This window comes from Littorina saxatilis, unplaced genomic scaffold (genome assembly GCF_037325665.1).
Source record: "Littorina saxatilis isolate snail1 unplaced genomic scaffold, US_GU_Lsax_2.0 scaffold_117, whole genome shotgun sequence".
Taxonomy (NCBI): domain Eukaryota; kingdom Metazoa; phylum Mollusca; class Gastropoda; order Littorinimorpha; family Littorinidae; genus Littorina; species Littorina saxatilis.
In genome coordinates this window covers 275708-291055 of record NW_027129116.1, presented here as the reverse complement: position 1 = coordinate 291055, position 15348 = coordinate 275708, and the positions used below count along the sequence as shown (strand labels likewise).

Sequence of the window (15348 nt, the reverse complement as noted above, 5' to 3'; positions counted from 1 at the left end):
TATCCACTTGGTTTCCAAACAATATGCCGAGATGACATCACTCGCCTTTCTTTGTTTGTATCGGTGGCTGCGGACCCTCGTCTTCTTCACAAGGTGATTCAGCATCAGCATCACTACCGTCTTGTTCACATTCGACTGTTTGTCCTGGTAGAGCAAAAGGAAAGAAGAAAATTTTACACATTATTTAGGATGGGAATTGGAAAAAGTGAAAAAGGCGGAAATTCACCTTTATGATCCCCCCCCCCCCCCCCCCCCAAAGTGTATGTTTCTGGTAACGTGACTAAAAAATATAGGGTAGGTAGGTCGGGAATCTTTTTTTTAAAACATCTTTTCAACTTATTTTGTCAAAAAACAGGATTTTTTTTCCTTCGAAAAACCATTTTTTTCTTGTTTTGTTTTAAATGCAAACAAAGTCGAGTCGGCAGGGAAAATAGGTAGGGTCAGGTGACCAGAAACATACAACTTTTTTTTTTGGGGGGGGGGGGGGGGGGGGGGCTTATGGGTGATTTGCGGGTCAATTCCCATCCCTGATATTTCTGAACATCCCTCTGTTCTGTCCTTATGGTGCGCCAAATTGCTGACCACAAATTTCATAACCCATATTAGACTGAAAATCTGAGGCCTGATCTAGGAACGCTGAAGAAGAAGAAGAAGCTATAACCAGGGGTGTGGTTTGGTGTCAGATATCGGTCCTAGACCGGAATTTTTCCTAATTGTCCGAAAAATTGTAATCCAGTCAAATGTCCGTCCATTTACATGATAAGCCGGTCCATGACCGCTCAGTTTGCTATAAAATCGGTCAGACCTAAAACCGTTTATTAAACAAGATGGCAAATAAACTTACAAGCTAACATATATATATAGAAAACGATCACTCGTATTCGTCCTCATGGTCCAATTGAGATTATGTAAACATGGCCTCCATTGAATCCCTGATTAAAAAAAGAAACATCAAAGAACTCTGGAATGTTTTGGGAGTAGGGGTAGGGTTTTGGTAGATGAACAGGGAAGTGAGCAATACGAGGCCACCGATCTGTTGGCGTCAGCATCGCAACCATCGGTATCGGGTTTGGGAGAAGAATCAACCCAAAAAACAAGCGAAAGAGGTTCTTCAGTTGGAACACAGCATCAGTCTGTCTTAGTCTGCCTCAGTTATCAATGCAACAGCTCAACCTACAGTCCCAGGAAGTAGGACAACCTTCAATTAACATTTTGTTTTCTCCAAAACAATTATGTAGTGTCACCATATTGGTTTGTTCTTATTTTTATTGTCAGTTCATTACTAGTCAGAAGCTGATTGAAGGTTAGCTGTGTTTGTGTGCTTTCTCATTTGATAAGAGAGAGAAAGAGAGAGTTTTTGTAACATTAAATGTCCGTAAAATATATGGAAACGGTCAAATGACCGGAAAAAGTTTTGTTGATCAGGACGATTTGTCCGACCATCAAATTTTCTAGCTACACCTCCGTATAACTCTACTTAACTGCACCAAAATCCACTGCACTGAAAAACGCCAGGTTTCATGTTTTAAAGAGGCGACTCCTGGTATAAAAGGAGCCAAGCTCCGCCTTGTTCAGTATGTTTGGGGAGAATGAGCTCGTCACTTCAGAAAGAAAAATCAAAAATTATGCCAGAAAGCAGTAGTTTTTCGACACGAAATGTGTTCGAGTTTTATATAAAGTAGTGACGAACACAATAGCACACAAACTTGGATAGAACACAAGGCACATGCATGCAAATGGGGGGGGGGGGGTGGGGGGGAGAGAGAGAGAGAGAGAAAGAGAGAGAGAGAGAGAGAGAGAGAGAGAGAGAGAGAGAGAGAGAGAGAGAGAGAGAAAGCACGAACGAATGGCACACACTGTGTGAGAATAAAACACAGAAAGGGGGGGGGGGGGGGGGGTGGGGGGGGGGGTGGTTGGAGAAACCCCGAGTAACAAGAAAAATTCCGAAGCAGCTTGTACCCTCTTATCTTCGAACAAACTCAGCTATACCAAACGGTCAGTGTGCGGTGTAACTGGAATGTTTCTAGTTCAGATACGTCAGCTCCTACACATCTCATAACAAACACCGCTCTTCGATTTACGGTGTTGACAACAGAATTGCCAACAGGAACCTGGGGGGAAGAAGAGAAAGTTTGCTGCCTATCACAGTGTTGATTGACACAATGGAAAGCAAAGGTGCTTGCTAGACCCTTTCTACTTTATACAGTTGCACAGCATGAAAGCAAAAGCTATACACACTAAATTTGCTGAAATGTTGTCACCTAGAATTTTGATGTCAACTATTCTGTGCATCATCAGTTTCCTCACTCTCTTCCCACTCACTGTCTGATTTATCTTCTTCCTCATTACCAGACTCCTCACTACTACAATCAAAGATCAGTTTGTACAAGGCAGGGTTCTCTAGTTTTTGTTCCGATCGAGTGGTACAATCTGCTGATTCACTTGTAGTTGTACCAAAACTTGAACTTTCAGCACTTACAGTTTCGTCACTCGATGCTATACTTTCGCTGTTTTGATTCGTCTGCTTCTTCATGTGCTTATTTCCACAAAATTTGCGTTTCTTGGGCTTTGAAGGCCCATACTTTTTATCCCCGGGCATAGTCTTTACCAAAACAAACTGCAATACCCTAAAATACACTCAACACAGCTACACACAATGTATCTTGAAAGTAAAATGAACACAGCATGCGCGACACAGTAAACGGTCTAGTCGGCCATTTTGAATGGCAGATAGGGAGGTGCCCATTGTTTCAGGTTTTCAAGGGAGTAATCCTTGTTATTAGGTACAGAAGGAGAGTGACTGAATGTTATTTTTTACTGTTTTGGGTCGCCATTTTGGGTGTTGTCAGCACCACACCCACCCAACTAAAAGGCTATTATCTCAAACAATGATTTGTTTATGCAAAATACAATTGCAGCACATGAAAGATGAATAATGTCTGAATAAAATGAGCCATAACAAAGGTATGTATCTGAAAAATGATGTTTTGGCAAAATTCTGGGCGACCCTAAAATACAATTTATTTACCAAAGAACATACATTTTACCATTAACAGTGATTATTTGATTATCATATTGTTATAGCAAGCGCCTATGGCGTCAACTGAAGTGCAGGTGCACTCACACGACAGCTAAAATTGACATCGCAGGTCTCTCTGTGGTGTGGTAAACCATGTCACGGAAGCCACTTGTGAGCCTCTCAACATAATTTATGTGATTTTCAAGCCATTGTATTCGCTCCAACGAAAGTCGGTATCTATGTCAGTATGTGCAGCAAAAATTTGGTAACAGACATTTAGAAAGGTGAGGATTCCGATAAGCAGAAGAACTAGGCAACAATTTTGACTGGAGGTCCCCTTTAACTGCATGGGTACGAAACTTTGTATGTAAGCTCTCTGTGTAAAATCACTAATAAATCAACCAATTTACATTAATGAGTCACAGTTGCAATAGGAGTAACCACACAAAGCACTTGACACTGGTTGACACTGAAACAGTCTGACTGATGACAGAAAATATCTCTTTTATCCCCCCCCCCCCCCCCCTATATATTGTCAAACTGCAGACTCAAACACAGAATGAAACCGAGAAAGCAAAACATGTTTAGACAAGAAGAGCAAACGCTCGATCGAGTCACTTTCGCAGTTCTGAATATTATATGAGGCATCAGATGGACAGGAAGAAATTGCTATTCACAACACAATGAGTCACGTTCACATAAAATTTGAGCCCGGTCACTTTTATAGTTTCCGAGAAAAGCCCAACGTTAAGTTGTGTGTTGCCGAACAGAAAAGGCTAGTTATCTCCCTTGTTTTTCTGATAACGTTCGTAAAAGGCTACAGATGTAAATACTTTGATGTAAAGAATAATCCTACAAAGTTTCAATCACATCCGATGAACTTTGTCAAAGATATAAAATGTCTCATTTTTCCTTTGACGCTGACCTGTGACCTTGAAAAAGGTCAAAGGTCAACGAAACCATCGTTAAAGTGTAGAGGTCATTGGAGGTCACGACTAAACAAAATATGAGCCCGATCGCTTTGATAGTTTCCGAGAAAAGTCCAACGTTAAGGTGGTGTCTACGGCCGGCCGGCCGGCCGGCCGGACAGACTAACACTGACCGATTACATAGAGTCACTTTTTCTCAAGTGACTCAAAAAATCCATCTCACACGGCATAAATAAATCCCTGCGCCTTGAATATGTGCGCGATATAAATTGCATAAAATTAAAATAAAAAAAATAAAAAATCCCTGAGCTTAGAACTATACCCATGGAATACGCGCGATATAAGCCTCATATTGAGAGGACACGTCAGCACTATTACAGAAGCTGTCTTGACGGCTAAAACAAGTGCACAGTTCTGTAGTTAGGTAAGCAAAGGAATGTGTGTACAAATGCACACAGAGGGACAACTATAAAGACAGAAGACAGTCACAAAGGCAAATGGAGAGAGAGAGGGAGAGAAATAGTGGCTCTAGACTATCATCATCACCACTACAGTGGACCCCGACACCCCCCCCCCCCCTTTTAAGACCCCCGATTTAAGACTTCCTCCTTTTTCAGACTTTCTTTGCATGACCTCAGTACATTTACCTCCATTTTAAGACTCCCTCCTTTTTCAGACTTTCTTTGCATGACCTCAGTACATTTACCTCCATTTTAAGACTCCCTCCTTTTCAAGATCAGATTTTCTCGCAATTTTGGAGGTCTTAAAAGGGGGGTTCCACTGTACTCTCATACCTCCTCCCCAACAAGATTCAAACCCCTTACCTCGTGGCTCTTGCCCTGCCTGATGCAGACGGCTGTGACGCCTGGCTACGATCTTGCAGCGTAGCTTCCACACGCGTGTAAGTCGTGCGGGTTATCATGGGGTGACCTTCGAGCGTCTGGCCAAAGACGACCTGCTGGGAGGTCATTTTAGGATCCTTGAGCTGTGTGCTGTTGGACTGAGGGTGAGTGTCCCTGTCTCGGGCGCTCTGTCTGTCGGGGCGTCCTGGGGCTGGAACAAAAGGTGGTGGAAATATTCATTTCCATTTTCATTACTTTATTGTCCCATCACTGGGAAATTCAGGTCAGTTCCTCCCAGTGGAAAGCTAGCAGCAACAGAGTCGCGCTACCCAGGTGTGTGCATGTTTAGGTGTAATCAGCCACCTGCACTTGTGGCAGAATGAGCGAGGTCTTTTACGTGCCACAGTGGTGACACGGGGGTGGAACATGGACACCGTCTCTGAGTCTGCACATAAAGTTGACCTGTGTCCGCCCCAGCCCGGATTCCAACCTGCGACCCTAGGATCACAAGTCCAGTGCTCTACCAAATGAGCTACCGGGCCCCCAAATTCCACATGTGAACATTTACTGACTGGAACGCCAGACAATTTAGCTTTTCTTATCTCGTTCCTTTTTTTTTTTTTTTTTGCAATACAAAAAACTGAAGATTGGTGATTTCTTCAAAATATTCTGGGACATATTCACACGAAGCAGATCAGGGAAACTGGCTAACTTCTGACAAAAGTCTCTGGGAGAAGAAAAAAGACTCCGGACATGACTGTCTCCTGCATTCCCCCAAAAGTGGCGTATGACTGCCTGAATGGCAGGGTAAAAACGATCATGCACTTTTACGTGCATGATCATAAGTGAACGTGGGATTTTCAGCCAATGAACGAAGAAGAAGTCCCTGCTTGTGTGTGTGTCACAATGATGACAAGCATGTCACAACTGAAACCGATGATTCAACTTGTTTTGAACTTGATGTGATTTTGTGACTGGCGTACCTTTGACATATCGTTGGTTCCTGGAGAAGACATTGAGCACACTGTAGGGGTCAGAGTGAGGGTTCTCCCAGCGAAGGGTGGGGCCGGGGGCAGGAGCCCTGTACTGCACACCGCTGAAGGCTCCAATCTCTGGCGCCGGTGTGGTGCCGTTACGCCCTGCCTGTAACGCAGCATCGTAACAACATTGATACAGTGGAACCACCCCTTTTAAGACACCCCCAATTCAAGACTCCCTCCTTTTTAAGACCTTGTTTTTTCAGACTTTCTGTTCATAACCTCTGTAAAATTACCCCCATTTTAAGACTCCCTCCTTTTTAAGACCTGATTTTCTCAAATTTTTAGAGGGGGTTTTCACTGTACTCTTTTGGTACTGTCTTTTGGAATGAGCTGAACAAAAATTTCGAAACAGAACAATTTGTCAAAGCTCTAATAACAAGCTGTATGTAACAGGACAATCGGAGTGAGATTATGTTGATTGGTACTTTTTATACCAGTAACATTTGTTGGTTGGTCAATTATGATATCAGCAGGATTTGATTAATAATAAACTGCTGTGTATGCTGCAACATCACAAAAGAACATGAACATGCCTTAAAATAAACAACAGACTGGACATTTTTTTCAACTAACATATTTTAGTCTCTGCTAATGCCCTGCGGATATAATGCATGACACAATACTGTGATACTGCACAATGTAATGCGCAGAGGAGCAAAAACTACCTACAGTATAATCAGGTGGCTCAGGCATTTGAAAGGTACGATACAGTATATTAATAAAATATAATCAAAACCAGCGCAGCGTCTGTTTTCATGTGGTTTTCATGGTTCAATAGTACCAGTGTTGGTGTAAGTCTGAGTCTGTCACAGTTATAACATTTTTCTTTCAGACATTTTTCAAATTCCGTCCAAAAAACCTGGACATGTTCACATTGCCACAAATAATGATAAACTGTATCTTGTTCTAATTCACAAAAATTGCATACATTGTTGGGGGCACCACCCTCTCTTTCTGTCTGTAGGCATGCCTGCCTTTCTCCCCTTCCCCCCTCCCCCCCCCAACTTCCCCCATTTCTCTCTTCACTTCTTCCTTACATAATCAAGTCGACTGCACCAGCTCCGGAACAAAGTTTGTTCAGTCATACTGCCGGAGACTAAGGATTAAATCCTAAAGAATTTATTTTATAATGGCTACGCTCAGCATGGAACACTTAACATGCATACACAATTCGACTCCATTTGAAGATCGCACGGCCGAGATATGATCGATTAAAAGTTCGATACAGAGAGATCATGGCATCACTCGCCTGCCATTCTGCAGCAGGAAGAGGGGGGGATGAGGGGGTTCCTGGATAGAGGGTAAGGGAGGCTGGCTATCAGTAATCTGATCGCCGTGACCGCGCGCTCGCCGGATGCTCTCACCATAACTCTGGTCTGACAGCACAACCTGTCTTTGATACCATCTTGCTGGAATCTTCACAGTTTGATTATTTGAAGCAGTTTTTCACTTCAGTCTTTGTGATACACCAGAGCTGCATGGACGTTTATTTGTGGTCATCTACAACTTTAAAACAATGAAGGTTAGTTTTGGTTTGACTATTCCATAAAATACTTTAACTGAAGGTTTTACTGTCTGTACTGCCGCCTGAAAAACTCTCTTTTAGCAAGGATTTGTATGGCTGAACATTCCAGTCAAAATTCCTATTTTCATGTGTTTTAGTTGTTTTCCTCTAGAATCAACTGATTACATAAGTAACATGCAGGACGCACTATATATTATTGTGGTATTTAATGGTGGTGTTGTTATCAATGTTGAACATTACAAATTTGTGTTCATGAAAACTATTTTACTTGCAGCACTTCAAAGGCTACCACAATGGATGATCCATTAAAAACCTGTCCAATATGCAACGAACCATGTGACGTCGAGTTTAATACCCTGGGAAAGAAAGGATGTGCAAGTATGTTCTCTCTCTTGATTTGTTTCAATTCTTATGATAAATTTGAGTTTCTTAGTGTTCTGTATACTATAACGTTTGTTTGTTTGTTTGTTTGTTTTATGTCCTTTTTTATTTTGTTTGTTTTTGTTCTTTGGTTGTTTTTTCCCTTTGGTGTTCTTTTACATGTTGTGCTGTATTTGTAGTTTGTTGTGGTACTGGGTGTCATCCACTGAGACTTATCAAAGCAAGTGTGTGGGGTCATAGCCGGTTAACAAATTGCGTGCTTCTGTTGAAATGTCTATAAAAAAGAGTTTGTAGTGAGCAATGTTATTTGTTTGTTGATACAGGAATCAAGGATTCGAGCCAGAGAAGACAGAACAGAACCGTTCAGCCTACAGTTGGTCAAAGGGTGCATATCGAGTTTCGAAGGGATTACACCAACGACAATAATATCGAGAAAGACTTAAGACAGCAAAACAGAGATACCGATAAGACTGAGCTTGGAGAGCGAAGCACACGATCTAAGCAACACAGATTTGACTTTGCAAGTTGCTGCTTTTTCTGTGGGACTCGGGTAAATCTTTCCAAAACACGTGGACCTGATGAGGCATACAGAGTCAGAACATTATCTTTACAAACTGAAATTTTGAAAAAATGTGACGAAAGAAATGATGAGTGGGCAGATATCGTCAAGGGAAAGCTTGAATTTGCAAGAGACCTGCATGCAGCAGATGCTGTGTACCATATAACTTGTAACTGTAACTTCAGAGCGCTTGGTCTGTCAATTCCCAAACGTTATAATGACAAGCCAGGTGCATACGCACTGACAAACGCTCCAAGCCGAAGTGTGGGTAGACCACCGGACACTGAAAAACTTGAAGTTTTTGAGAAAACAGCAGAATATCTCATTAACCACGATGACGAACAGATCACCATCGGAGAGCTTGTGCAGAAAATGCAAGAGTTCAGTGGAGGGGTTGGTTACACCACCAAATGGATGAAGGAAAAGCTCTTGGAGAGATTTGATGAAAAAATCATCATAGCGAACATTCTGGGCAAGTCTAATGTTGTAACATTCCGCACAACAGCTAAATCCATTCTTCATGATTTCTACAATTCTCCGAAGACTAATGACGACGAAAGTGAAAAACTGAAGCTGGTGAAAGCTGCTGCAGCACTGATAAAGAATGAAATAAAAGCTGCTTCTGCAACGACAAACAAGGAATATCCAACATCAGAGGATATTTCTTCAGGAGGGTACAACCTGGACTTTGTTCCCCAGTCCCTTCAGCTTTTCCTGCGTTTGCTTTTCAGCGAAAAAGATGCTGACAATAAAATTGCATCTGTGGGACAAGCAATTGTCCAGGCAGCTCGACCTAGGGTTGTCATCGCCCCACTTCAAATTGGACTTGGAGTCCAAATGCACCACCATTTTGGCTCCCGATATCTGATCGATGTGTTGAATGCGATGGGCTTCTCGTCTTCCTACACAGAGGTGCAGAGATTTGAGGCAAATGCAGCTGTGTCCCAAAGTACAGATATTCCAGGATGTGCCAAGAATGTGATTCTACAATACGTGGCTGACAATGTGGATCACAATTCCTGTACCTTGGATGGATACAATTCTTTCCATGGTATGGGAATGATTGCTACCACAACTCCTGGAACACGACGAACAACGCCTATTCCTAGGTTGGATGTCACCTCCAAAGATTCAAAAGAAAAGGGAACAATTGACATCGTGTATTTCCAGTCAAAGGCAGTTCACTTTGGGAACACTACATACAGGGAACTAGAAAACCTGCGAGCTGTTGACCCATCTATACACCTTGATGTCTTGTGGAAGGTGGTGTGGCCGCTGAAGCCTGCAAGACCTTCATGGTCTGGAACGATGCAGGCTGTCCACAATGACCGTCACCCAGGTAAGTCGAGAGTTTTCTTCTTGCCAATGATCGACATGAACCCTGGTGATCTGACTTTCATTCACTCTACACTGCTGTTCACGGCGAAGGAAGCAAAGAGACATGGCTCGACTCCAGTGCTCACTTTCGACCAGCCCCTATTTTGGAAAGCCCATGAGATCGTCGCCAACAAACCTGATGATACTGACTTGGCCTCCATTGTTCTAAGGCTTGAAGGTTTTCACATGGAAATGAGCTTTTTGGGCTGCATTGGACGTTTGATGGAGGGCAGCGGTCTGCAGGAGGTGCTAGAACTGACATATGCACCAACAGCTGTCAACTACATGCTTCAAGGCAAGGCAGTGTCCCGAGCAGTTAGAGGCCACTTTCTGGTTGACTCGGCTCTGAACGCACTCCTGACCTCACAAACGTTCAAAATCTCTCTGCCACTCCCAGACCTGGATGTGACACTAAGTGACGTCTCCATTGAGGAAATTGATAGCACAGATGTACCAGAAGATGTGCAAATTGCTGGGACAGTGGATGATATCGCGCCATCAGCAAATGAAGATGCTCCTGTCTCATGTGAGGAGCCTGATGGGGACCTTGCCCGTGCAGCCAACATGTGGGACTTGTTGATGAGTGGAGCTATCCCGCTAGGAGAAGTTTGCGTTGATGAGACAATCGCATCGATTCAGCTAAAACTAGAACGCCAAAAGCAAACCCTCAAGTGCCACCCCACAGCTGCACTGTGGATTCAGTACATGGACATGGTTGACATTCTGCGCAAGTTCCTCAAAGCTGAACGCACAGGAAACTGGGACCTGCATCTGTCCACTGTCCATGAAATGATGCCTTTCATGGCAGCAGCAGGGCACAACCTCTACACCAAATCCCTCCACCTGTATCTCCAGGACATGCTGCAGCTGAAAGAAACTCACAAGGATGTCTACCAGAGCTTCCAAGCCGGTCACCATGTACGCAGGACGGATCGATGTTGGGCAGGCCTTTCTACAGACAGATGATTAAGAGAACAACTAGCATTGCTCTTTGGAGAATGTACAAATATGTATTGGAGACTTTCTTTATTTCTATGACAGTGACCGGTGTGAGATGTTTTTCAAATGTACAAATGTGTATTGGAGCCTTTCTTTATTTCTATGACAGTGACTGATGTTGTGAGATGTTTTTCAAGGGACATAATTATTATCATTCCTGTTGTTTCCTGATTTTTTTTTCTGATTACGGAATGTGTTCACAGATATTTGTATTCAGTGAATGCATTCATTGAGTGTTTTATGACTGCTTTGATGCTCAATTCTGCAGTCTGCAGTCGACCAATGCATGACTAACGCTGTGAATACATTATTGGTCAATAATGTTTATGAATGTTGTGCAATGTTTGTGTAATGATGTTGGAGTTATGTGCTTTGAATTTAAAATGTTGTCGATTATTTGATTATGTGATGCTTTATCTAATCAATTGCCTTGTTTACGTTTGTTGTTTCATTGCTTGTGTTTGAATGGTTTGCTTTTGTATACCCTGCTCCCTTGTCACGCGGTAGACTATCCAGCGACTTCCTGACATCATTCATCTTACTTTTCTTAGTTTACACTGCAAACTTTGTGGCCTTTTTACATGTTGCTTGAGTGCGCTTACATTCTCCTGTACAGGAATACTTATGTTTTTGTAGAACAAAACCTTCACAAAGATGATGTTTGGTTTAAAATGAGTACAGTATTCTACTTTTAGTTGAAAACAATAAATATGACCTTGTGTACCAATTACTTTGGAATTTCCCCTCTCTGTGTGTGTGTGTGTGTGTGTGTGTGTGTGTGTGTGTGTGTGTGTGTGTGTGTGTGTGTGTTTAGTGCGTGTATTAAAAAAATATTCGTTATGCTGCTGAAAATGATTACACCGCCTTCACTTCACGCATAAACAACAAATTTGACCTTATGACCCAATGACCTTGACCTTTTGATTTTTAATATCTTAGACATTTTTTTATATTGTAATCATAAACTGTGACTTGCATGTTATATTTGATGTTCGTGGTGTCAAAACAGTTCAGACAATGTAAAAAACGTAGAATCGCTTTGTGACAAAATACACACTGACAAACACACTTGATAACTTTTTTTAAAATAATTATATTTTTCTCGATTTTTGACCAGACATACTACAAACATAGCAGAACATGAATCTGAAAACAGAAATTCTTTAGCAATAAATCCTTGGTTATGGTGCCATTTTCCGTAGACTGACTAGGCAAAGTTGCGCTAACAATGCCCCTCTCTGAGACCCTGCTTTTCTTTCACCCCCACCCCTCCCTTCACTCTCACCTGATTGAGTCCAGTAACAGTCAGTGCACCGGCTCTGGGCAAAGTGGCGCCAACGCTGTCTCTCTGTGACTGCGACACGGTTCGGGCCCCCGCCGTAGCAGCAGGGGTTTTGTCGCTACTGGCTGGCCGAATGGTCACGTTCTGAGCACCTGGCAAGTTGGAAGTGAACACATTGTAGTTGTCACGAGAGCCTGCGATCCGATCGTAGCGCGGAACAAACTCCACCTCGGGGCTGGAGTCACCTGCATCCTCTATGTGGGTGTCTGGAACAAGAAACAGATGGTTACTGAGAGTGGAAAAATAGCACAATTCAAATGACAAAATCTCACTGCTAATACATCTAATAATAATAATAATACAGTGGAACCCCTCACAACGACCCCTCTCTCTGAGGACTACCCCGCCACAACGACCTTTTTTTTTTAACCGATGTGTTTCCTTATATAGTTGTCACCAGTGTAGCGACCACCCCGCTATAACCAGTTATAACCGTCTTGCGTAAGCAAAGGCACTAATTAACCGCTGAGAGGTGTGATGGTTGGGTGGGCTGAGTAAACATCACAAACCAATCATCGAGAAAACAAACTCACGAGACCAACACACACCGTTCAATTCAGTCAGAATAGACAGTCTTTGGACAGAAGAGCAGTGGAGATCGACATGGCGTCTACAAAGAAAAGAAAATATTTAACTCGCGAAAATCGAGTGAATGTTGTGAACAAACACAAAAAGGGAGAAACTGCCATCGCGATTGCAAAAAGTCTTGATGTTGGAAAATCGCAAATTCAAAGAATTATCCAACTCCAAGAAAACATTCTGAAAAAGGTAGGGAAGTGGTGACAAGGCAGTGAACGCACTCACCATGCACTGACATCATACGAAAGCAGCCACACAAACACAGCACAGAGGCAGAGGCAGGTGTGCAGATGCTTTGTGAGAATAAGCGTTGAAAACCAGTTTGAATAAAAAAAACCAGCAGATAGAGCCGCATGTCATAATCATTCTTCTTGTCTGGCTTTATTGACTGCATGCCGATCTTGTGGCAGTGACTTTTCACTCTTCTGTCGGACTGTACACAAACCGCTCTCACTCTCCCTCACTGACTACCCTAAGCCCTGACAACTGATCCTTGGAAATTGTTTGGAAGAGTAATAATAATAATAATGGACATTTATTAATCGCCGTTTCTCACAAGAGCTCACGGCGATTTACATATTAATTTCTGCCGTGTGAGATGGAATTTTTTACACAATATATCACGCATTCACATCGGTCAGCAAACCTCAAGCCTATTAGGGCGAGCATTCACCTTTCACGGCCTTTATTCCAAGTACACCTCTCTATTTCTCTCCAATGCTCTTCCTGCTGACTTCAGTGACACCAGACACCCCACTGAGTTTAGCCAGCTACCCCCCCCCCCCCCCTCTCTCTCTCCCCCCAGCCATGTACTGTTTGGTGCTGTGGCCAGAGAGGTGTCACCGGCTAATTGAGGCCAGCTGCACTGTTCACTCAGAGCAAAACTAGTTGACTGTGTCTAACTTTTGACAAAGCAACACAACTGAAGGGTTCACAGATTAGGTAACCGACTCACTGGTCAAGGCTGCAGGGAAACAAGAGTATCTTGTCAATGAAAAAGGTTACACACAGATACGCGATGCTGAGAACGGTGGCCGATTTTTCACTCTCTTTCTCGGAGGGCCTTCATCATTGCAGGGACTGCTGTAAAGAAATGCTTGCTCAGAAACTAACTCTTTTTTGCATTAAAACATGCACCAACTGGTGGACACCATCGACAATGTCAAACATGAAATCGAAGCAGTTTGCTTGAGGAAACGGTCGTCAGCAACTCAAACTTCTCTGTTTTCTTTTTTTAAGAAAATCTGTTCGGACACGACCCGATGTTGATTTCAGTCAGTTTCGCTTCTGACAGTCACACTCACAGTATAACTATATAAGTTTTATTTACGTTTTTATTTCTTCTTCGTTTCCTTAAAAAGTAACAACAAGCTGTTTAACGTTCTGTTGTTGTTAATAAATATATATAGATATTAAAATCTCGAAGTCCATACATGATGTCACAGAAAAACCAGCCACAAAGTGCAAAAGTTCGAAACGACGGAAGAGCTCGCGATCTCGCAGCGAGTTTCAATTTCTCCACTCAAAAGCTGACACCTCAGACGAGTCTGTTATCCGAAATACCAAGCACATGTTTCGATGTAGAATTACTAAATGATACTATTTGTCAACAAAATATATGCACTAGTGTCAGAAAAATGGTTTAATATGTTCAAAAGTTTCGAGTCGAGTTCCCGATTTCTGGAAACACGTGCGCATGCAAGTTCGCTACTCAGTACTTGCTGTAACTTCAAGTAAATCTTTGTAACCCTATGTTATGTTATTACCATTCTTCCCAGCAAAGCACACAATTGACAACAAGTCAAATAGTAGTACAAGAAAGAAATAATACTTGATAAATAAGTTAGATAAAGAACAAATCAAAGAAAGCAAAAATGACTTACCGCATACATCTGAATCAGTTGGACGCCATTTTCCCGGTTGCAGGGTCACAGCAAAATCAAGCCGTATATCTTAGAAATTTTTAATCTTGCACCGAATGAGGACTCAAACAGATTTGTTTTGGATTAGTTCTTTAGATTGTAGGTTAAGAAGCTTAACCCTGATTTTTTTAAAAATATAACTCAATTGTTTTTGAGATTTGGAATAAAAAGGTGTGGGGTCCATAAATTCCCTTTTTTACATAATGTACATATTGACTACAAACTTCAATTTAAATTAAATCTCAAACGGCAGATATTTTTAATCCTAGTAAAGGGAGACAGTACACTTTATGATGTCTTGCTTATAGTAACGCAATGATTACCTCCCTTCTCCCTTCTCCCGCTTTCAAATTCGTATTTACCTTAGGTCCCCCGATCTCCGGTGGCCGTATGCTCAAAATGTTATAAAAAGGGGGGGTCCGGGCTCCCGATGGGGGACTTATACCCCCTGTAAGTATACTATATATATATATATATATATATATATATATATATATATATATATATATATATATATATCCTCACTCTTTTACTAATGTCTCATCTTCATTCGGTCTCTTCTGTCTGTTTGTCTGTCTGTCTGTCTGTTTGTCTGTCTCTCTGTCTCTCTCTCTCTCTTTCTCTCTCTCTTTCTCTCTGTATATACACGCACACACATGAAGAATGGTTTACAGAAGTCGATCCACCATCTTACAGTGCTGCCAGTGTAGCGAGGGGTCAGAGTGCAACAGGAACGACAACTGCGCCTGCCGCTCCACACACACAAGGTGCTCTGCTAACTGCCTTACGGAGGAATGCACCAACCACAAAATTGTAAGGTTTGATGACATCGTT

At 42.3% G+C, this 15348-nt stretch overlaps 1 protein-coding gene across 1 annotated transcript in view; it reads right to left on the bottom strand.

Moving 5' to 3' along the window:
• Positions 1 to 15348, bottom strand: part of LOC138957404 (uncharacterized) — a 38980-nt gene that overhangs the window by 13132 nt on the left and 10500 nt on the right. Inside the window, exons 5-9 of the mRNA XM_070328524.1 lie at positions 14476 to 14544; positions 11957 to 12219; positions 5774 to 5933; positions 4773 to 5001; positions 46 to 144 (exon numbers count right to left, since the gene is read on the bottom strand). Coding sequence (XP_070184625.1) covers positions 126 to 144; positions 4773 to 5001; positions 5774 to 5933; positions 11957 to 12219; positions 14476 to 14544 — 740 coding nt within the window. The 3' untranslated portion in view covers positions 46 to 125. The remainder of the gene's footprint in view (positions 1 to 45; positions 145 to 4772; positions 5002 to 5773; positions 5934 to 11956; positions 12220 to 14475; positions 14545 to 15348) is intronic.